Source organism: Peromyscus leucopus, chromosome 7, assembly GCF_004664715.2.
Source record: "Peromyscus leucopus breed LL Stock chromosome 7, UCI_PerLeu_2.1, whole genome shotgun sequence".
NCBI classification, from domain to species: Eukaryota; Metazoa; Chordata; class Mammalia; order Rodentia; family Cricetidae; genus Peromyscus; species Peromyscus leucopus.
In genome coordinates this window covers 67970819-67993911 of record NC_051069.1, presented here as the reverse complement: position 1 = coordinate 67993911, position 23093 = coordinate 67970819, and the positions used below count along the sequence as shown (strand labels likewise).

At 42.1% G+C, this 23093-nt stretch overlaps 1 protein-coding gene across 1 annotated transcript in view; it reads right to left on the bottom strand.

Moving 5' to 3' along the window:
- Cd109 (CD109 molecule) overlaps window positions 1-23093 on the bottom strand; it is a 108048-nt gene that overhangs the window by 4977 nt on the left and 79978 nt on the right. Inside the window, exons 24-31 of the mRNA XM_028879858.2 lie at window positions 16490-16571; window positions 13692-13920; window positions 12467-12632; window positions 10691-10878; window positions 10092-10247; window positions 9159-9224; window positions 4847-4986; window positions 614-761 (exon numbers count right to left, since the gene is read on the bottom strand). Of these exons, the coding sequence (XP_028735691.1) occupies window positions 614-761; window positions 4847-4986; window positions 9159-9224; window positions 10092-10247; window positions 10691-10878; window positions 12467-12632; window positions 13692-13920; window positions 16490-16571 (1175 nt within the window). The remainder of the gene's footprint in view (window positions 1-613; window positions 762-4846; window positions 4987-9158; window positions 9225-10091; window positions 10248-10690; window positions 10879-12466; window positions 12633-13691; window positions 13921-16489; window positions 16572-23093) is intronic.

The following is a 23093-nucleotide window of genomic DNA, read 5'->3' as shown; positions in this document are numbered from 1 at the left end:
ATGCATAAAAGTCCAATAAACAATTACTAGGCTCTTTTTAAAAAGACCTTAGGCTCATCATTAACAGTAACTTCCATTAATTTCATAGTGATTTTTTTTAAGTTTGTGAGTGTATGTGGTGTGTGTATGTCTGTGTTATGTATGTGCATTTGTGTGCAGGGGATACATTCAGCTATCCATGTAGAAGCCAGAAAAGGGCATCAGGCATCCTACTGTATCACTCTCCATTTTATTCCTGACACAGGGTCTCTCACTGAACCTTGAGCTAGGCTGACAACCAGTAAGGCTCAGCCATACTCCTGGTTCTGCCCTCCAAAGTGCTGGGGTTACAAGCATGTGTAGTCACACCCAGCTTTTCACATGGGTCGGAGGATTGGAACTCAGGTCATCACAGTTGTACGGAAAGTGCTCTTACCCACTGAGCCATCTTCCCAGCCCTAGTGATGCCTTTTTAATGGAAAAAAACATACGGTTGACATACCAAAATCATTCAAAGACGAAGAGCTGAAATAATAATGACTTACAGAAAACACACTTAACAGGCAGCAGGCTTCTAAACACAACACATAGAACCGTACCAATACCTAGTGTTATGAAACCTCTTACTACTTACAGAATCTAAATAAAGGTTGAGTTTCCCGTGGTCATACTCCACCTTCTTCACCATCTCACTCAGAGGAATTGCATCTGAAGGCACAGTAAAGCCACTGAGAAGGTTAACCTCCATCAGGGCCATGCCACTCCTGCGTGGACCCAAAAACCTACATGAGAGATGAGGAAGACAGAAAAACTTAAACAAATGTTCTTGATGTAAAAATCAAAGCTACCCAGTATTCTAAATACCGCTCAAGCACAAGTAGAATTCACTCGAGGGAATTTTATGCATCCTTTTCTACAGTGGTGGCAGTCTGATGACCTGCAGTGACAAGTAGAATGGCAGCTAACTTGGTCCCCTGAATAGAATAAAGTGCCAGCGATGAAGCAGGCATGTGCTTGCAGGGTACAGCAGGTACACTGCATAACTATTCGATAGATTTTAGTGGTGTTTTGTACTGGTTCGAAATTAAATTCGAAACATTGACATTCTCTCAAAAATTGGCAGCACCAACCTTCCCAGCTTAAACCAACAAATGAAGAGAGAGTATCACTTGGCCACTCAGGGTAGACCCCAGCCTGAGACACAGAGGATACTCAACCACTCTTTGCTGAATGAATGAATGAATGAATGAATGAATGAACAAACGAATCAAAGAGAGAAGTGGGCATGATATTAGTGACTGAAAAGAACTAGTCTAGTAAGACCTCAATGAGAAACATGTAACAATTTTGTTCAATGTCTGGCATATAGGTTTATGATACATATAGATTCCTCCTGTTGATAGCAAATAGTAACATGATGTTTTTATTACTTAATAGAGACCAAGTTAAGAAAGAATAATGGATGTCCTATTTCCTTCCAGCTGAGAAGGAAGGCACTATAGAAATGCTAACAGTCCCAGCTACTGGTCAAAATGCACCAGGAAGGAAGGAATGGGGTAAACACATGGGATATTTCATCTCAGTCAGACAATGAGGTCCCAAGATAGAACACAGTGTGGTAATGATGGGAAGCCTTGCTTCAGGCAATGGCAAAGAAAGCTGAGCAGCTCCATCAACACCCAGAGATGACCCTCATGGAGCATCAGGGGCTTCCAGCCAAACAAACAAGCTGGGCTCAACCACGATGCCTTGGGATATTTGAAAAGAGCAGACAGCAGGTCCCCAATGCCAGTGCATTCTGACAGTTCCCTCGGACTCGACCCCAAACACTGCTGGGGTGAGAAAACTGACGGAAGAGAAATTGTGAAGCCTCTGGATTCAAGAACTTTCTCATGGTCGTCCTCAAAATCCTGTGCACAAAATGACCAAGGAGCTGGGGAGCAGAACTTCGCATCTCTACTGTGAAGTCAGTGTGTCTGCAGAAAGGAGACCCTTCAGTGCTTTGGCTGCAAGCCAATTTTAGAACCACTTCTGGAAGCCTAAGTTACCAGTACACAATTCCCCAAGACCAGAATCTCCTAAACAGAAGTGTTTTCACTATCTAAAAAACTATTCTTTTTTGCTAGATTTGCATGCTGTTACAAATTTGGGGCCAAAAGTACAAAAGCTAAAGATAAATCTGAACCCTAAATGAAATTATTTCAACAAAAAAAAATTGTAGCATTAAATATGATTGAATATTTTACAATCTTTCTACATTAGCCTTGAATTTTATTAGCTTATATTTTTACCCCCATTCACCCAGGATTTTCACAGCAAGAAGTCTGTATTCCCTCACTTGGAATGGGCCTCAAATATAATCATAAAGTGGCTAATTAGCCTCCAAATTGTGCCATTATCACACCAATGGGCAAATCTTGCCTGCTGGGTTAGAATTGTAACACACATTCATCTACAGCAGGGAGAGACGGTGAGTTTTCTCCCCCTACACAGCACCTTCCAGCAAAATGAACACTAGCCAGAAGGGAGAGAGCTTCCAGTTCATTCCACCTTGATATCTCCATGTCCTATAACCAGTGTGGTGTCTTCATCAAAAGGGTCTTTACCATTTGGTTCTGATGAGCAACCAAGAGCAAGGTAACAGCCTGCCTACTTTGGGGGGGTCCTCTGAGACCTCTGAGACCTCCAGCCAACAACTCCTAGGGAAGTATTCCACGGCTGGTACTGGGGGTTCTTTGTGGTGGTATTATGTTCTCCAAAATATTGTGTACTCTAATAAATTTATCTGGGGTCAGAGAACAGACAGCCACTAGATACAAAGGCTAGAAAATGGTGGCACTCACACCTTTAATCCTAGCATTCCAGAGATAGAAATCCCTCTGGATCTCTGTGAGTTCAAGGCCACATTGGAAATAGCCAAGCATGGTGACACATGCCTTTAATCCCAGAAAGCCAGCCTTTAATCCCCAGGGAGTGGTGGTAGAAAGCCAAAAGATATATAAGGCGTGAGAACCAGAAACTAGAAGCATTTGGCTGGTTAAGCATTTGGCTGGTTAAGCATTCAGGATTCTAGCAGCAATTCAGCTGAGAGCCATTCCGGATGAGGACTCAGAGGCCTCCAGTCTGAGGAGACAAGACCAGCGGAGGAACTGGCAAGGTGAGATAGCTGTGGCTTGTTTGTCTCTCTGATCTACCAGCATGGACCCCAATAACTCGGCTCGGGTCTGATTTTATTAATAAGAACTTTTAAGATTCCTGCTACAGTTCTTGTTGAAAAGTTTCTGACTAGATGGCTCACTTGGTAAAAATGTCTGCCACACAAGCTTGATAACTGGAGTGCGAGCCATAGGTGGAAGAAGAGAATCAACTCCAGAAAGTTCTTCTTCAACTTCTTATACACACCATGTCACATGCATGCACTCACCGACACATACCAGAAACACAGCAATAATAAATTAAAAATAAAATTTTAGGGGCTGGAGATAAGTGATTGAGAGCACTGGCTGTTCTTTCAGAGGCCCTGGGTTCAATTCCCAGCATCCACAGAGTAGCTCACAACTATCTGTAACTCCCGTCCCAGGGGATCTGATTCTCTTTTCTAACCTCCATGAGCATCAGGCACACATGTGGTACACAGACATACAAACAGGCAAAAACACTCATACGTATGAAAAAAAGAAAGAAAATTTAAAATAATAAAGGGAATAAAGAATGGACAGACACACAGGCAGAAAGGCTGGGGTCAGGTGGGCTGTGCTTGCTCTGATGGTGTAGCAAGGAATGCAGCCAGGAATCTCAGCACTTGTGGTATGGATAGCACAGAGGCATGAGTTAGCTCATCTCAGCAGAAGGTTGCAGTAATCCTGCAGGAGAAAGCTGCTGTTGCTCGTTTTTGCACACACTGCCAACATCTATACTTAGAAGGAGACTCTGCCATCCCCCTGAGCCTCCCCCTGGGAAAGGCTTTGCCATTTCTGTGGGTTGAGACCTCAAGGAGTTGACATGGCAGTGCCCATGTCAACAATGTGTTCAAAAATTGACAGATAACTATTAAAGCCGGGCGGTGGTGGAGCACGCCTTTAATCCCAGCACTCGGGAGGCAGAGGCAGGCGGATCTCTGTGAGTTCGAGGCCAGCCTGGGCTACCAAGTGAGTTCCAGGAAAGGCGCAAAGCTACACAGGGAAACCCTGTCTTGAAAACAAAAAAAAAAAAAAAAAAAAAAAAAAAAAATGTGTTCACTCAGGGCTTTCATGGCTTCCCTCAATAAAATAAAATCATTTTTTTTAATTTATTTTACAACACCATTCAGTTCAACATAATAGCCACAGATTCCCCTGTTCTCCCTCTCGTCCCCCTCCCCTCCCCCAGCCCACCCCCGATTCCCACCTCCTCCAGATCAAGGTCTCCCCGAGACCGGGTCGACTTGGTAGACTCAGTCCAGGAAAGCACAGGGACAAATAACCAAATGAATGGAAGCACAGGATCTATGAACCAAAGGCTGAGGGGCCCCCAACTGGATCAGGCCCCCTGAATGGGTGAGACAGTCATTTGGCTTGATCTGTTTGGGAGGCAGCTATGCGTTGGTGCCGGGTCCTGGGCTCGTTGCATGAGTTGGCTGTTTGAATAAAATCATTTTAAAGAATTTTTTTTCTACCCAAGTTTGTTACAAATACAGAGAAAACTTGTGACCAATTTTAGCATGCCCAAGAAGGGTTTAAACATACTTAACTGTGCTTCTAGTCTGTAATCCGAGGGGTGGTAGAATGAAGTCTCTTAAAAAGGACTCCTTACCTGATCTCACTTGATAACCGTACAAATTAAGCCTGAAAATCTGTTCTCTTAAAGGAGTTGTTAAGCAGACACCTACCTTGTGCACACATTCAAATTCACGTGATTGACATCATCTTCATCGTTCACATCAACATCTAAATCAAAAGCGTCTTGAGTGTCGATAGATCTCCGTCTTCTAAAAGAACCTGAACTTTTCACGTTATAAACAACATTAAGCTGCAATAAATTTTAAAAATTAGCATAAGTGAAGTCACGGGTCTTGGAGTAAAACCAACAACTGCCACTTTATTAAACCACTAAAATTCCTAACTACGGTCTAAATATTTGTCCTTATGCACACAGATGAGTGTAGCTTTCCTTCCTCATCAAAACACTATTTTTGAAAATTAGCATATGAGATAAATTAGCTGTTTGCTGTAGTCTAAATGTAGGTAATGATTCTTTTTGTAATAAAGCCAATTAGATTTATAGTCTTCAAACTAAAAAAAAAAAATTACCAGCTAAGAAAGCATCATTATCTAATGTTTTTATAAGTGTTTGTCATTTTTATTGAGAAAATTATTAGGCAATATGCCAAAGTAAATGTCAGAACACTAGAAAAGATGTTTATGGATTGCTTTCTCAAAGAATAGAAAACACTCCCTGGAGGAAAAAAGAAAAGCTACAGACAGCTTTCTTGAAAGCATTTACTGGTGTATAATTAATTTACTAATTTCTAAGTTTTGCTACTCAAATGGAACCTCATAAACTCTCAGGAAGACAAGTCAAACTAAAATACCACCTGTCCAACTGCTGAGAATTCTTGTTCATCACAAAACATTTTTCAAGGATGACAAAAATAACTGATAGATTTTGGGTCAACCGAGTCTTCTTCAAGCAGGTCTGCTGTGCTCTCTCTGCTGTGAAAGGAGCCACGGGAACACTGGAGTAATGCAAGGACCAGTGTCTTTCTCAAAGCCACACTAAAGCTGAAGCTTAGCAATGTGCTCAAATTTTCCTAGGCTGCCTCATCCCGAACAGAATGGAAACTTTAAATACTAAATGCAACCACTTATTTTGGAACCAAGTTCACAGAATTTAATATTACTGTGTAATACTGAATTTCCCTTTAATTCTATTTGAAGCAAATAAATAAGTATACACACACCTCAGAAGCAAACATCTAGTACCCTTCTCGAATTTATACACTTTAAATTATCTCTTGCTAAGCCTTCTCCTCTCAAATCTAAGAGTTCTAATTTTTCTTTTTTGCTACAACAGAAGTTCATATCATCTTTCATCACTTGATCCTTCTGGTTGTATTACACTGGACATTTTCCAACTCTTTTTTAAACTACAACAATTAATTATTGAGTATAATATTAACTAGGATTATTCCTGGGGCAGTTTTCTAACATCTAAAAGCTGTATGCTATCCTCAGCCTTTCTATGGCATACAGCTGCACCTTTAGGGACCAATGTCATCAAGCAAGATGACTAGGCTCCTTACTAGGGTAATGATTAACATCTATCTATTAAGTATTGGAGTTTATAGCTGGCTGACAGTAAAGCTCAACTATCCACTCACAGAACTTCAAAAGAACTCATCCATCATTGCTTAGACTTTTAGTACCCAAGTAGGTAAACATTTACTACAAACCAGAGCACTCTCTGTCCAGAGCACTTATAAAAATATTAACAAAAACAATCTCAATTCTCATTTCTGCATGATTAATATTTTTACATTTTCCCTCCTTCATGAGAAATGCCTATTAGTCCCTCTCTCGTCTTTTGAATTTTGATACAGACACTGACTAATGAACACTCTGACCAGAAGGTCTGCGTTTACCAGTGTTCTTCAAACCTCAATCAACAATCATTTAGTTTCAGTGATTTATCTACATGTCTTTGATTAAAAAACAGCTTCCAACAATGTGGTAATTCCAACAAATGTGATGATTTAAGAATACTAAGTTCCAAATTCTGTCTAAAACAGGCTGCATAGTTACTTTTAGATTTACTTTTTTTGCATTGAATGGCAGTTTGGGGAAAAAGAGTTTCCAATGATCTTCACTAAAGAACCACATAAATTATCCCATATTTCTTTCCTTCTCACTGAAAAACATTCCATTTCACTATAATTATTTCCCTTGTTGTTTTAAAGATGCTTTCTGTGTCTTGAGTATCATACAAAGTAATCTTAGAGAGCCAGAGAGGTGGCTTAGCTAATAAAAATGCTTTTTATACAAGTCAGATCCCCTGAGCTCTTTCCCGACAACCCACTCTGCAAGGGGAAAACAGACCTCCACACACGCATAGTGGTACATGTGCACCAACACACACACACACACACACACACAGAGAGAGAGAGAGAGAGAGAGAGAGGAGAGAGAGAGAGAGAGAAAGAGAGAGAGAGAGAGAGAGAGAGAGAGACCAAAAATAAAGAAATGATCCTTTCCAAAAATCTTAAGAATTATTTGGCAGTTTCCAAATTCTATCTGTCTGATAAGGTGTGGGTGATAAACACACCTGGGCTGCTTACCTCCTTTCAACTTGACACAAATATAGACATCCAGAAAGGGGGCGTCTCAGTTGAGGAACTGCCTCCATTAGACTGACCTGTGGCCTTCTCTGAGGGGCAGGCATTACTTTGATTAATGACTGATGTGAGGGGGCCCAGCTAACCTGGGCAAGTGGTCCTGGGTTGGATAAGAAAGCAAGCTGAGCAAGCCAGGGGAGAAAGCCAGCCAGCCGAACTCCTCCACGGCCTCTGTTTCAGTCCCTGCCTCCACGTTGCTGCCCTGACTTTCCTCAGTGATGGTCTGTAACTGGAATGAGGAGGCCAATAAACCCCTACCTGCCCAGGTTGCTTCTGGCCACTGTTTTTTACAGCAATAGAAGGCAAATGAGGATGCCATTCTCTCAACAGAAGCAATTGTACCAGTATTTTAAAAAGTAATTTTTAAACTATTTTGAAAAAGAGAGCAAACTAGGAGAGGCAGAGGCAGTGGGCAAGATAAGTGTGTGTAACTAAGGGCATGAATGTGATCAAAACATGTTATATGTATTTATGAAAATGCCATGCCAAAAACTTTTAAAAATACCTTTTCTCTCTAGTGTTACCTTCTAAGTGGTTGTTTGGTTTGTTTCCACCCAAGCCATAATCCTTTTGGGACCTTATCACTTGTTCTCTTAGGTTTCCATTAAGATTATTTGAAAGGCTCCATGATGTGCGATGTTTTTAGTGTAATATCTCCAGCCAGTACTTTCCATACTATCTCCCTTTGAATTGCAGCACTTCATTTAACTGCCGCCATCAAAAGCGGGTTTGTTGGCATTTTCATCCTATACCATGGCATCGAACATACTCACGCTCAAATTTTTGAATTTGTTACTTTATGAGATTTTACCATAAAGAAACACATTGTCTATCAAGACAACTTATAAAGCCATATTGACCTTCATATTCTTAGATTAAATATTAAGAATCTATAAGTAAAATACGTATTTGTTATCAGGTCATTACAATATAAATTCTATCAACTATCAACATAAGTTTTTAGTTTCATTTTAAATTGTAATTATGTGTGTGAATTTGTGTGTGCACGTGTGTGTGTGTGTGTGTGTGTGTGTGTGTGTGTGTGTTCATATACACAGAGGCAAGAGGTGCAGGATCCTTCTAGAGATGGAGTTATAGGCAACTGTGAGCACCTGACATGGGTGCTGGTAACTAGTCCTTTGGAAGAGTAGTATTTGTCCCTAACCACTGAACCACTATCTCTCTAGCCCATTAAATCATAATTTTTAACTGTATTTTCAAATACAACAAAAATGTAAAAACCAGGCAAGATGGCACATGCCTGAAATCCCAGCACCTGGGAGACTGGGGCAGGAGGATCACAAGTTTGAGACCAGCCTGGTAATTTGAGTATATTACTGTGCCTACATAGCAAGACTGTGTCTCAAAGGGGGAAAAGGTTTTCCCAACTGTTCACATAAATCACACTGGAGGATTTCAACATCAACTTCAAAAAGCAAGTAGCCTCTAAGAGATGTTTTTCAAGCAGATTGTAAATACAAATAATTACTGTCTATTTCACTAGTTAATAGCAGCTCCAATACTTCTGTTTTAGTATTTATTTTATTTTTATTATATTTTCATTTATTTATTGTGAGGGGGTATGCATGGCATGGCATTTGTGTGTAGGTCAAAGGACAAACAGATGTGGTAGTTTTCCTTTTCCCACCGGGTGGGTGCCGGGGATCAAACTCAAGCTTGGCAACAAGCACCTTTATTGGATGAGCCGTCTTACCGGCCCTCACTAGGAATTTGACACAAGCTATCTCAGTTAAAGATTTAGCAAAGAATCATTAGGAAAAGTCACATGTAACTTCATATATACACATACCTGGCAAATAGCAAACCCCAAACCGTGTGCAGAAATGTCAATGACCGTGGGCTCTAGCGCCGTAAGCTGAGGAAAGGTGAGAGAGAGAGAAAGTGAGGGAGGTGAGCTTCCACAGTCAAATCCTTCCCAGGAGCGCACAAGTTTGGTGCTGTACCCCACGTTAGAAGCAGAGGCACTCCTGGAGAATGCTGGGAGGATATTAGGAGCTCTGCCTGGTCCCAAATATCAAAGGCTCAACCAGTGGACCTGGGTGAAGTGTGCTCTCCAAGCTCTCCAATCTCCCTCACCTCAAGTCTTTGGGAAGGCACACGGGTGCTCCTGACCAGATGCCCTCCTGTTGGGATGGAGGCATGTCTCCCCTAACGTCCCTTCATCAGGGCTGACCATGAACACAACGGTACACAATCACTGTGCCATGGCCCCTCTTCTCCACTTGGCTCTTAGCATAATCTTTTATTGCATTTTAAAGTAAGGACTTGAGTCAGGTATGGTGGCACATGCCTGCAATCCCAGCACCCCAGAAGCAGAGGCAGGAGAATTATGAGATCAGCTCTACTACTCCCCACACGGCCCCTCAGCCAGCTTCCTCACGTGTCAAATGGTGGCCCACTTGGCCTGAAGAATGAATGCAGTAGCATGTCTACTCTAACCTAACACAGTGTCTACGCAAACTGGGACTCAGTGGGTGTCCCTCCTTCCCAGTGTGAAGTGTCCATATTTTCTTCTCTTCTGCCCATCTTTCTTCCAAAGTTCCTACCCCGCCCACCCTTCCTTAGTTCAGAAAACTTAACCAAAAAGGGGGTAACCCATCTCCATCTCTCTATGGGGCTCTCTGAGAAAAACTCTTTGTTGAGGTCAAAAGGCAAAAATTAAAGTAGTACTCCCGAATCAAGAATCCTACATGGGGTTTCAAATGACCACCCCTGTCTACACCTCTGCCGTGTGAAGGAGGACGCGGTTGTGTGTGTCAATCTGAAAGTGTACAGGTTTCGATACGCTGGCCCCTGTGACGGTCACTTGGATATCTGTATTTTCCGTGTACATTAGGGCTGAAAATTCAGAGAGGGCCTTCAAGGCCACAACAGTGTCCTGTTGAGAGAAGAAAAATGATAGCACATTTTTAGAAATATCCAGAAAAATCTCCAAAGGAAACATTTGGCAATATTTAGGAACCTCCTAGACATTTTTCTACCCTTGCAAGATGACTGCTCCTCGGTCCCCTGTGGGTCTCTTGCTGGGCGTACATAAGAGGATCAACAAAATACTACAACACAGACCTGAGCAACCTTCTTAAGCCAGCTACCACAGACACAAAACAGCTAATACAGATGTGGAACCAATGTATTCAATTTACATACCAGATGTGAGGCTCAAATGAGAAAATCATTAGAATTACCATCTTAAACCTGTCACTTAATTTACTGAACTTGTAATCTAAGTGATTTTAAGACTCTAAGAAAAAGCAGCTATAGTCTTCATAGATTTTTTTTTTTTTTTAATTTTTCAGGAAAAAAAAAGCTATCATCTCTCACCTGAGTGGATGCAAAGCCTCCGAGGCTGTTTCTCTGCCTGCTAAGCCACCTCATGACGGGGATTCCCTCAGAAACACGATGCTGCAGGTATGAGAGCAGTGCGTAAGCTGCAACCTCGATATCCAGGGAGCGTGGCTGCCAGGACTCAGAAAGCGTGGGTGCTGACGACAGCCAGAACTGCATGTCTCCTGAGAGGAGAACATAACATACTTGGCAACCACCAAAAGCTTACGTTTTATACCATTAAATCATCCTGCCCTACTTCACTAGCAAAATGCAGATTTTATATACATATAGGTGTATATATAATACATGCAAGTATACGCATATATAAGCATACATAAACGTGCGTTATATGTTACATTTCAAACTATTACAGTGTATAAATGTTCATTCTTTTCTTGTTGCCTGCATTTGAGAATGTTTTGATTAAAATATTTTTCCCAAGGGAAATACCATATGGCTTTAGTGTAAGACTAAACAGTTATAAATAAAAAGGAATATATACATATATATATAAAATTTCCTCCCACAAATAATTTAGGGCACTTGGGGAAGGATCCTGTTCCAGGAATCTATCAGTAACCAGCTCTCATGTTCTGTGAAACCTCTCCCTTTTTTTTCTGTTCTCCAAGTTTAGGTATAAATTCAAAGTCCAAGCCCAAAGAAAAACTGAGCAATCCCGTCAGGTCAACAGCCTTCCTGAGATAATCCTGCTCTAGCTCGCTAGACCGTCCTGGGTGGAGGCCTTCTGCTTTCTCCCAGCTACAAAGACCGAAGTGACTGCACGGAAGTGGAATGTAGTGTCGGGATTGTGGCCCAGCACAGAACAATTGTCAAGTCCCCCTTCAGCCTCTGCGCGCCAATCATTCACTCCTCAAGCCTGGAATAAGCAATGAAGACTAAATCTAAATTACTAATACTAATGTTTCTACAGCCATTTTTTGAGAATTATTTTTAATGTGGCGTGTCTGCATGCGTTCGTGTGCGCGTGCCCATGGAGGCCAGAAAAGGGCATTGGCTCCTTCAGAGCTGGGGTTATAGGCCTTTGTAAGTTGCCCCGCTTGGGTGCTGAGATCAAAACTCCAGTCCTCATAACAGAGCAGCAAGCGCTCTCAACTACACAGCATCTCTCCAGCCCCATGTTACCCTTTTTGAATGAACAGAACTTCGAATCTAAAGTTCCTTGCACACAGCAACTCACCCTATGACACACTTTGACCTCTGACTCCTTTATAAGGACTTTTGGAGAAATAACATCAGAAACATCAAAGAGTAACCAACTCAAAGGGAAACTCAAGGGAGAACCCCCCTAAAAGATGTCTGGTTTCTGGAAGCTCACAACCAGCTTAACTCCAGTTCCAGTGAATACACTGCCCTCTTCTGGCGTCTGTGGGTACTGCATGCACACAGTATACAAACATTCAGGCAAAACATCCATACAAGATAAATAGATAGATGATAGATAGGTAGATAGATAGATAGATAGATAGATAGATAGATAGATAGATAGATAGATAGATAGATAGATAGATAGATAGATAGACAGACAAATGAAGTCCAAGTCCAGTGTCAGCAGTTCTATAGACAGTTCCTGGGGAGGCCAGGAATAATAAAGCATGCAGATTCCATCCTTCTGGTGTCCTGCATTGGATTTTTCATCTCAGTCTAAAGACGCAAACGTTAGCACTGTCATACTTAGTGTACACACTTTTTTCACATCTATTCCATGAAGCCCCACATTCTTATCAGCCTCAGTCAGGTCCCAGGCATTACCTTCCTTTTCTGCTTGCTGGGTCAGCATGTGCAAAGCGGCCTCTGCTTTGGGACTCCCCACTGACGACAAGGCATAGGTTATAAGTGCTAACGTGAAATTGTCTGAAATTCCTCTTTCCAATTCAGACTCCAAAAACTTGATAGAGTCTTGTACATCGACAGCAGACTTGGAAGAAAAAATAAGTATTTTACTACTCCTGGTATGAAAATAAAAACTACATTGAAACATTCACTCCAATAATGACTCCAGGCCTGTTAAGCATTTGGCCTCAGGTTAGGCAATGGGAGTCAACAACGTTCATTGACATTTAAGCATCTGCCACATATTCTGAAAGTAATAGTACTCTGTTCCTTTGCTATAATTAAGTAAACACTATTCTTTAAAAGGAACTTAAAACAAAAAAACTTCTGCAAAATTTTTATCCTACTGAGTACTATAAACCCAAACAGCAGAAGAAAATATAGCTTCAGAAATATGCTTCTCGTACATATAACTAGGAATTGAATCTCTAAGCTCAGAGAAAAGTTTGCCTTCCACTGACCTTGAGCTAAACTAGGAAAGTAGTCAGAGCTTTATAAAGAGGATGGCTACTGATGTTGAGAAATGGGGTTCAATAAGAAATAAGGCATCAAATAGCCAGAGAGCTCTGAGGCGATGTTATGACCCTTAGCATCCTCCCATGCACATTCTTCCTCATCCACATGCCTGTACCCCTTCCACAGACTTCAGAGGTAAGCAGTTTCCACTAAGTTAACAGACACTGCAATTACTCCCTAAAAGTTTAAAGATCTAAACGAAGAAAAAAATCATTCAGGATGACTGAGGCATAGCTCAGCAGGGTGCTCGCCACCTATAATCAACACCTGGGGCTTAATCCTTAGCACTGCAAAAGAAAACAAAAACCCTTCACCTCAACTTGCTTAGGACACATTCCCAAATTCTAAAGTACATGCTTTCTCCTAACAGTGAAATATTACTGACTTTTATTACCAATAGCAAGCACGATGCATATATTTAAAAACCTTGCAGATTTCCCTAAGTTACTCTGTAAGCTTTAGTTATTATTTCTCTCCAGATTTTGGAATGTGGCCCCAAATGCAAAGCACAGGGCTATGCAAATGCAGATTTCAAATGCAATGTAAAATTACAAAGTACTTTCCATTCCAAGACACATATTTGACCCTGCAAGATCCACTCTCCTGGGATTTGTAGAAGATTACGTACCTGGTATTTTTTATAGCCCAGAAGAGAAGTCACAATATAGGCTGTAAGTGTTACTGGGCTTTTATTGCCTCCTTGAAGTTCACTGTGGATCACTCTTCCTGGCTCCCAAAATTCACCATTGGATTTCTGATGTCCTTTCAGCCAATTATACGTTCTTTGTAACACATTCTCATCAATATCTATATAGGAATCAGCTTCCATGAAACATTTTAAAACAAACGCTGACAGCCTTGGAGAAAGAAGGGGAGAGCACACAAAATACATTTAAGTCCTGGAACTCACGCTGAGCACATGAAACAAAACCACTGTTCCCCTTCAGACAATTCACCAGATGTAGCATCTTGAAGGACAAACAGGAAGACAGCAGAAAGACAACATGAAAAACTTGTCTTGGCTGGTGGACCTGGTTTTTATTTGAACATGGCTCAGAAATCTCATATCAATTCACAAAACATCCCATTTAGAAATGAACTTATGGATCATCTAATTGTTCTTTAGAAATAATATTGTCCCAGTATTTTACAGGTTGAGAATCCAACCTTTCATGATAGTTAAATTGCCCAACACTTCTGACTGCCCTAGACTTGTACCGAAAGAAAACCTCACACATTTAGCCCAAAGCGGAAGATAAAATATTTGGAGTTCACAAGCAAACTTCAGTACTTTAAGTAAGAGAAATAGGTAGTTTTCAGTACTATAGCATGATAGCCTAAGAATCAAACCTTCCTGACCCACATGGGTATAACTACTACCTGCCACCAATACCTAGGAATGGGGTGTGTGTGTGTGTGTGTGTGTGTGTGTGTGTGTGTGTGTGTGTGTACCAATACCTAGGAATGGTGTGTGTGTGTGTGTGTGTGTGTGTGTGTTGGCACCTGTGAGTAGGGAGGTGAGCATGTGTGTGCCTGTGTTAGAAGCTCAAAATCAACACTGAATGTCTTTCCGCATTAGCTCCTACCTTTGTGTTTTGAGACAGGGTATCTCACTGAAAATGAAGTTTAACAATTGTGCCAAACTGGATGGCCACTGAGTTTTAGTGCTTGTCTCAACACACACCCCAATCCCTTCCACCCCAAGCCTGAAGTAACAGGCACATGTCACCCATGCTCAGCCTTTTACATGGGTTCTAGAATCCAAACTTGGGTCTCATGCTTACATGATAGGAACTGGTACTGAGCATGCCATCTCCACCACCCTATAAATGATGTTTAAAGAGAGAAAGAAAAGAAAGGAAAAAGAAGAAAAAAAAGAATAGAACAGGAGCAAGAGGTATGAGGGGAAGAGAAAAGGAGGAGAGGAGAGGAGAGGGGAGGGGAGGGGAGGGGAGGGGAGGGGAGGAGGGGAGGGAGGGGAGGGGGGAGGAGAGGAGAGGAGAGGAGAGGAAAGGAGAGGAGAGGAGAGGGAGGAGATCTATATACATGTGAGAGGAGACACATATGAGGAGAAAGAAATGTAGGTAGGTTGGTAGGTAGGTTTTAAAAAAAAAAAGTGGAAGGCAGGCAGGGAGATTATATAACAGAGACTCCTCATAGCAAAAATGTCTAGTATTTATCATACTAGGTGACACTTTACAGAACCATGATACAAAACATTATATTTGTGGGGAGGGGGAGGGGTGAGACAGCCTCTCAGTCTGTGGCCCATGCTGGCCTCCGCCCTCCCACCTACACATCTAAAGCACTGGAATCACCCTTTGATGAGCCACTGTGCCCAGCAAGAAGAGCACAGTAACGTGCAAAGAACAGCCGTGACAGAATAAAGAGACCTATTTACAGACTAACATCCTGACTCCAGAGACCTATTTACAGACTGACATCCTGACTCCCAGACAAGAGAAAACCAAAGCGATCTGTCTCGGCACAGCTTAACGTGCTGAGCATGCTCAGTAGCATTCAGATCTCTCCCACTGTAGGTGGACAGAGCAGACCTTCCTGGAAGTCAGCCATGACAGAACAAGGAGTCAGGTTAATTGTCCCAGATCAACCACAAGCATTCCATGCAGGAGGATACTCGGCCTATTCATTCCTTAATCCCACCAGTTTCTTTTTCAAAAAATATATTAAAAACGAAACTGCACAGATTTTGTTAAGAAAGCTCTTGCACTAATCGGATATGGCAAGGCCAATGTCACAACAGCACATTATTTTCTTGTCATCAATATCATCATCTTATAAGATTTTGTATGGGCTAGAGAAGCTCAGTGGTTAAGAGCACCTACTGCTCTTCCAGAGGTCCTGAGTTCAATTCCCTGCAACCATATGGTGGCTCACAACCACTTGTAATGAGATCTGGTTCCCTCTTCTAGCCTGCAGGGACACATGCAGGCAGAATACTGTAAACATAATAAATAAATGAATCTTAAAAAAAAAAAAAGATTTTGTTGCTTCTTTTTCCCTCAAAAAAAGAGTTGTAGGGTTTACAAATACTTTAGAATCATTTAGGGTTTTTGTTTTGCTTTGTTTTTTAAGAAACCTTTTTTTTTTTTTTTTTGGTTTTCGAGACAGGGTTTCTCTGTGTAGCTTTGCGCCTTTCCTGGAACTCACTTGGTAGCCCAGGCTGGCCTCGAACTCACAGAGATCCGTCTGGCTCTGCCTCCCGAGTGCTGGGATTAAAGGCGTGCGCCACCACCGCCCGGCAAGAAACCTCTTTTTAAAGCAGGCTTTGTAACAAGCAGTTTCATTGTCCACATAGACAGACAGGCATGTCTGTCAGTTCCACGGCCACTGTGGCCTAGTAAACACGTGTTCCATGATACAGATGTGTTTAATTAGGAAAAATAAAAACAAAAAACCACTTACCAAGTACTCCCAGAAGGGTCGCTGTCCCCGAAAGCACTGAAGGAGCCATCTTCCCTCTGGTAGAGAAGTTCCCTTTGATAACCTGAAGACACAAAAATCCAGGTCCAATCAGTCTACTTGCTGTGGCCTCATGTTGGGGCCATTGGCAGAGAGGGGAAATGAGGAGTAATATCAAGCACCCCTCTGGTCACCCAAAACCAAGCAAAGTCAAGGTCACGTTTCATTTACTTCTAGTATTCACCAGAAGGATCTCACTGGTTCACTAAACCATCTGCTATCTGAGGAAACACCACCTATGGGGTCAGAATTAAAGCTTAAGGCCAAACAGAAAGCACAGGTCATCTCCGTCCCTTAGGCTGGCAAGAGGGGGGGGGGATGACAATCTAAGGGAGTGTCTCTTAAAACCAAGCGGTCATGGACACCTGAGGCAAATGATAAAACCAACTGGTCTGCTTCCACACTGATTCCACACTTCAAACTAGGGTTGCTGTGGAGACGGCTCAGTCATAAAGTGCTCACCAAGCAAGTGTGAGGACCTGACTTCAGGTCCCAAATCACCTACCTACCCCAAAAGCTGGGCACAGAGGTACGCACCCATGACCCCAGCACTGGGGAGGCAGATACTGGAGAATACCTGGAATTTGCTGTCAGTCAACAAGCTTCAGGTTCAGTGAGAGACCCAGTATCAAAGAAAATAATAAGGTGGAGAAATGATTGAGTCGGACACCCAAATTCAGCCTCTGGACTCCACATGGGAGCGCGCATACATGTACCCAGACACACAGCATGCATAGACAAATATATACACTGAAATAAAGTAAACTAGAGAGTGGCTAAGGCTCATGTGTCTGCTTTAATAAAAGCAGAGGTTTTATACTTCCAAATAAATGATTTCAAATAAAGGGAAGTTGGTTCATGCTTGCAAAGCCATGCAAAGAGTTCAAAGTCCAGTGTTGGAGCCCACGTGACAAGCCCACTGCCTCTCCCATGTCTGCCTCTCCCATGAAGTCCCAAGCTTTTCTCCCTTGGCTTTTCCACTAGGAACCCTGTATCTGAGCATCTGGATTAAGGTATAAGACAGAACAGCATGTTTCACAGTGATGTTTGAAGCTGATAATAAAATGAATATATACACATTTAAAGTATTTTTTTCTTGATTTTAAGAAGAGAACATTGGGTTAACTTTTGACGAGACACTATCAAGGCACGAGGTCAGCATTTATGGAAATTACTGCACCGGTGGCCACCCCCCACCATTCCCCATCAGTGTCCAAAACTAGCCTATTCCCCCACTAAGGGCAGCCGGTCCAGAGGAAAACAGGAGCTGTATCATCTTCAGGTGCAAAAGTGGATTAATAAACAGATCCCAGGCCTCCAGCTCTGCTCTCGTGGACACACAAAGGAAGAAGTACCTGGGAGAAGAGCTGGTTTGACTCTCCCACTCTTTGAGTCTCTTTTGAGATTCCCTTCCTCATCCTAAGCTGGCCATGCATGCTTAGAGAAGCCTTGGCTGCTTGTCCTCCAAAGCAACTGCCTGTATCAGGCCTAAGCTCTACTCTATCTGCAGAAAAAGACACTGCTGATAAGACTATGATGCTTATGGTTAATATAACAATCTTCATCCCACTGTAGTTACCAAAGTTGGAGATTTTTCACCACTATAGATGAACAAGTCAAAAGCTTGGTTTTTCTCTAAAAGTTTACCAAGAAATAAAAGCATCACTTTCAAGTTCACTGTTTTACACATAGTTCTTTGGTTTGGAAAATAATAATATAATCAGAATTATCAGACATCTCTGAAAATTAAAATACACAAGTCACAAAGCTGTTGGGATAACAACCTATGAACTGCTGTTTACAATGGGCTGGATAAGATGCAAACTTTCCTGGGTCATGAGTTTTCTTTGGACTAATCATGGATGTAAAGTAGTTACAACTTAACAAACTAAAGATGAAAGTACTGTTTAGCTGGGCGGCGATGGCGCACGCCTTTAATCCCAGCACTCGGGAGGCAGAGGCAGGCAGATCTCTGTGAGTTCGAGGCCAGCCTGATCTACATAGTGAGTTCCAAGAAAGATTCCAAATCTACACAGAGAAACCCTGTCTCGGAAAAAAAAAAAAAAAAAAAAAAGTTAGTCTGTAAAGTGAGGCTCTGATGTCACAATGAAGAGTGATGTCAACAAACATTTACCCTCTGCTTCAGATGGAATCTGCTGGGCAAGCCAGAAACACTGGTCCCACTTCCTGGCTGGTAGGATGTGCCAAGGCTAGGTAGAAGGTCAGTGTCTCCAGGTAATCACTGTACTGCGAAAGTACATCAGAACTCTAATCCTGAACTCCACACTAGAAGGATAAACTGAAAAGTCCAAGAAATTGATAGTGATTATTCATCCACCTACTCAGCACTCACTGAGGTGCCCATGTGGTGATACAGTGAGGAATGGATTAGACACAGAACTCACCAGTGAAGTATTAATACAGATGATGATCAGGGTAGTTTTAAATAATGTTAAATGAAGAATATAAAATGGAGCAGCAACACAGATGATACAATCTTAAGAAAGCTGAGACAAGTTCCCAAAATGATACAGTTTAGGGGTCTTGATGGAGTTCGTTTTCTCTGCCAGTTAAAGAATTAAAAGGCAGGAAAAATCTGAAGCACCACAGGTAGCAAGAGAGAAATCTCAAACACCTCCGATAGAATCAAAAGTTGAAGGAGGATTTTATTGGGGTGAGGAAACACACACATGCAGCAGGCACACAGAGAAAAAGACCTCTGCAGAGGAGGGACTTAGGAAGCCAGAAACTCCAGTCTCTACCCAAGGCCTGTGGCTTTACAGCCTCTGAAGAGTTTTCCTCTCCTCATCTAGGGTTGGTCAGTTTGAAGACAGGATGGTTGATTGGCCTAGAGGTGTTATGTGACATGTCCTGAGCAGACCCTGCTGCTGAGAGACAAAAGCCTACAAGACTTTTGTTTTAAGCTGCCAGGCTTTTGTCTCAAGTCAAGGAGGGTGAGGTAGAAGCCCACCATCTTAGAATTTTCGCACCTTTATTATGTAGTCTTGGCCCCTCTCCCTCTGCTTAACAGATAGTCTAACTCCTGATCTCTCAATACCGTGTAAGTACTTTTATTATTTCATCTTACAGGTGGGAAACTGAGGCTCTGAGAGACTGAGGAAACAGACCCCAAGATAGGGCCCATGACTAGTGTCCTAACCACTACACTCTTTCTCCCATGACACCAACAAAGTCAACGTGCTGTACACTGGAAGACTACTTGGCACTTGGAGACCTAAGCTTTCTCTCCCTCTAGTTGATAAGCACTTCTAGCAACCAAGAAGCATCAGGGGAGAGCCCCAGAGGGCTACTTAGAACCTTTTGTTTCCAGGATGGAGATGAAGCCTGTGGCCTTGCTCATGCTAGGAAAAAATAAACCCATGAGCTACATCCTTAGCCAGCTTTGAAAAGCTGGTTTGACAACAACCTGGCCAGAACTAAAGTGCCAGGCTAATACTGTCTTTGGAAAAGACCAAGAACTGGGACTTGAGCTGTTATAACCTGTTGTAGACTATTATTTTAAGGTGTGTTACTTTTGTTTATGTTGCATTTGTTTAACTCTGTGAAGTTGTGTTACTATACCTGCCTAAAATACATGATGGTCTAGTAAAGAGCTGAACAGCCAATAGTGAGGCAAGAGAGAGAAATAGGTGGGGTTTGCAGGCAGAGAAGATAAATAGAAGGAGAAATCTGGGAGGAAAAAGACCAAGGAATGAGAGGGGAAGAAGGATATCAGGAGCCAGCCATCCAGCTACACAGCCAGCCATGGAGTAAGAGTAAGATGTACAGAAGTAAGAGGACAGGAAAAGCCCAGAGGCAAAAGGTAGATGGGATAATTTAAGTTATGGAAAGCTGGCTAGAAACAAGCCAAGCTAAGGCTGGGCATTTATAATTAATAATAAGCCTCCGTGTGTGATCTATTTGGGACCTGGGTGGCAGGCCCCTTAAAAGAACAAAAACAAACAACAACAATAACCCTGAGCAAAGTGTCACAGGGACAAGCCAAGTCATCTCCAAGGGTGAATAGTTCTTTAAATGGTTCAAACCACTCAAAATAGATTTTAAAGGGCTGGAGCAATGGCCCCACAGTTAAGAGCACTTACTGCTCTTGCAGAGGAACCAAGTTTGGTTCTCAATACCCACTTGGAAAGTTACTAACATCTGTAACCCCAGGCCCAGGGGATCTGACATCTTCTTCTGGCCTTTGCAGGCACCAGGCACACATGTGGTGCACAGACATACACGCATACAAGACACTCATATGCATATAATAAAAACAAATTAAAAATTTAATAGAGTTCAAAATATTTGATCAGCAAAAATTACAGTTCATAAAGCATACATAAATATGAATTACGTGGCATTTTATGAATTTTTGCTTTATTAAAATATAACAATGGATTCATATCAAATTATAAAATGCCAATCTAATCTGTATGCACTTTCTAGTTGAAGCCAGAGAAACTAATAAATCTCATAAAAAAATGAAATCTTGTTTCTAAAAGTACAGAGTTAAGTTTTAACACTGCCATAGTTTTCACTCATTTCCTTACTAGGACTATTGAGCCAAGATGTAAAGACCAACATGCCACAGTTTACCACAGACAGCACTTGATACCCCTTCTTAAATCTAATTATAATTTTAGAATTATATATTTTTTTAAAAAATAATAGTTCTTGTGTGTATATATTTAAAATATAAATGACCTATAAACATACATTTAAAGGATAGTTTTTGGGTTTTTTTGGTTTGGTTTGGTTTGGTTTGGTTTTTGGTTTGTTTGTTTGGTTTGGTTTGGTTTTGGTTTTTTGAGACAGGGTTCTCTGTGTAAGCCTGGCTGTCCTGGAACTTGGTCTCTAGACCAGATGGATCTTGAGCTCACAGGGGTCCACCTGCCTCTGCCTCCCAAATGCTGGGATTAAAAGCTAAAAGAGTAGCATCTTTAAATCAACATCTCTACCTAAAAATTAGAAAATGCTTGGTCTCTCAGAGCTTCCTTGGGGGCCCTTAGCATCTCCTGGATTGAAGATCCAGCCAGAGTGTCCGCCTCATGTGTGTTCCTAAGGGGAGGGAAAAATATACCCTATCCCCTCCTCAGGCTGCGTTCAGCTAGATCCCAAACTCTGGTGCCCCTCGCCTTTTCTTCCCACACATGGTCTTGCTCTTTGTGTGACCCTTGGTTCCCACTCCATCCTACCTGAACTGACACCTTAGAACTCACACTGGTGTAATCTGACTCTGCAGATTCTAACCTTTACAGTTCCTTTCTCCATAGTACCCCATGTTTCTCCCCTACTGTTTTATCAGAACCCCGACTGAGACAGTCTACATGTCGATATACTCAAGTATCTTGGTCCAACTCTGGGTCCCCATCTTTCCGTTGCTTCTTTCTAAATACCCAAGAACTCTGTACACTAGACATCCTGTGGATGCATGGACTCTGCAGTCCATCTCCTGGGGTTTCCATGGCTTATTGACCTTCCCTGTGCTTCAATATTCTTATCTATAATATGGAAATATTAGTCCACCTACTACCTATGGTTTTTGTGAGAATTAATGAAACGTAAAGCTTTTCAATAGGATTAGCTGCTCTTTCTCAGAATTTAGTTTAGGATAAACAGTTTTCTATGCAATGAGAAAAGATAAAAGAAAGGTTTATATCAAAATATTCTCATGACTTGAGCTTGGCAGTTTGTGGAAATATGGAACACAATGACTAGTGGTGGGCTTCTCTTCTCTCTGCATTTAACCCATTCATCTTAAAAAAAAAAAAAGAAACAGACACACAAGCACAAAAGCATGCACACACACACACACACACACACACACACACACACGAAAACACTGAACTTTACTTTCCCACATGGTGCTAAGTTAAGCGCTTCCCAGTTATTTTGTATAATTCCTTCCCATCTTCATGAGTTTCCTGTACAGTGAATATTATATAAACAGGGCTATCAAATGCAACCTATCAAATGCAACTGTTATTTGAAGTTGACTTTTGTAGTATTTCATGAACTCAAAATTTGCATTTTCATTACGATTAGAAATGGCTCACCGCTCTCCAACTTCTCTAGCCACGGATGCTGAGAGCAAGGACTGAACACAAATGCTGGGTCCAAATCCCAGGTGAGCCACTAGCTCACCATATGGCCCTGAGTAAACTTTCTTCTATCTCAGCTTCCTTGAGCCACTGGATGGAGAATGCTTAGACCGCTGCCTGAAGGTGGGTGGGAGAGCTGGCCCTGAGGTTGTGAGAGTGGAAAAGCTGGCCCTGCCCCACACACACTGCAGCACTCAGGAGAACAGGCCCTGCCCCTGTTCTTCCCAAGAAACACAGTAGAGCTGACTTTGTTGACAGGGAGGCAGGTGCACCAGCCCTAAAGGCCTGAGAGCAGGAGAACTGGCCCACTCCTTAATGCCTGCTGCAGTGGGTGAGCTAGCCAGGGCCATGCTGGAGAGCTCACCCTGTTGATATTGATGAGGGAAAGCTGGCAGGCCGACCAACCCAGGCCCAGCCCAACATCCACCTCATCTATGAATTGC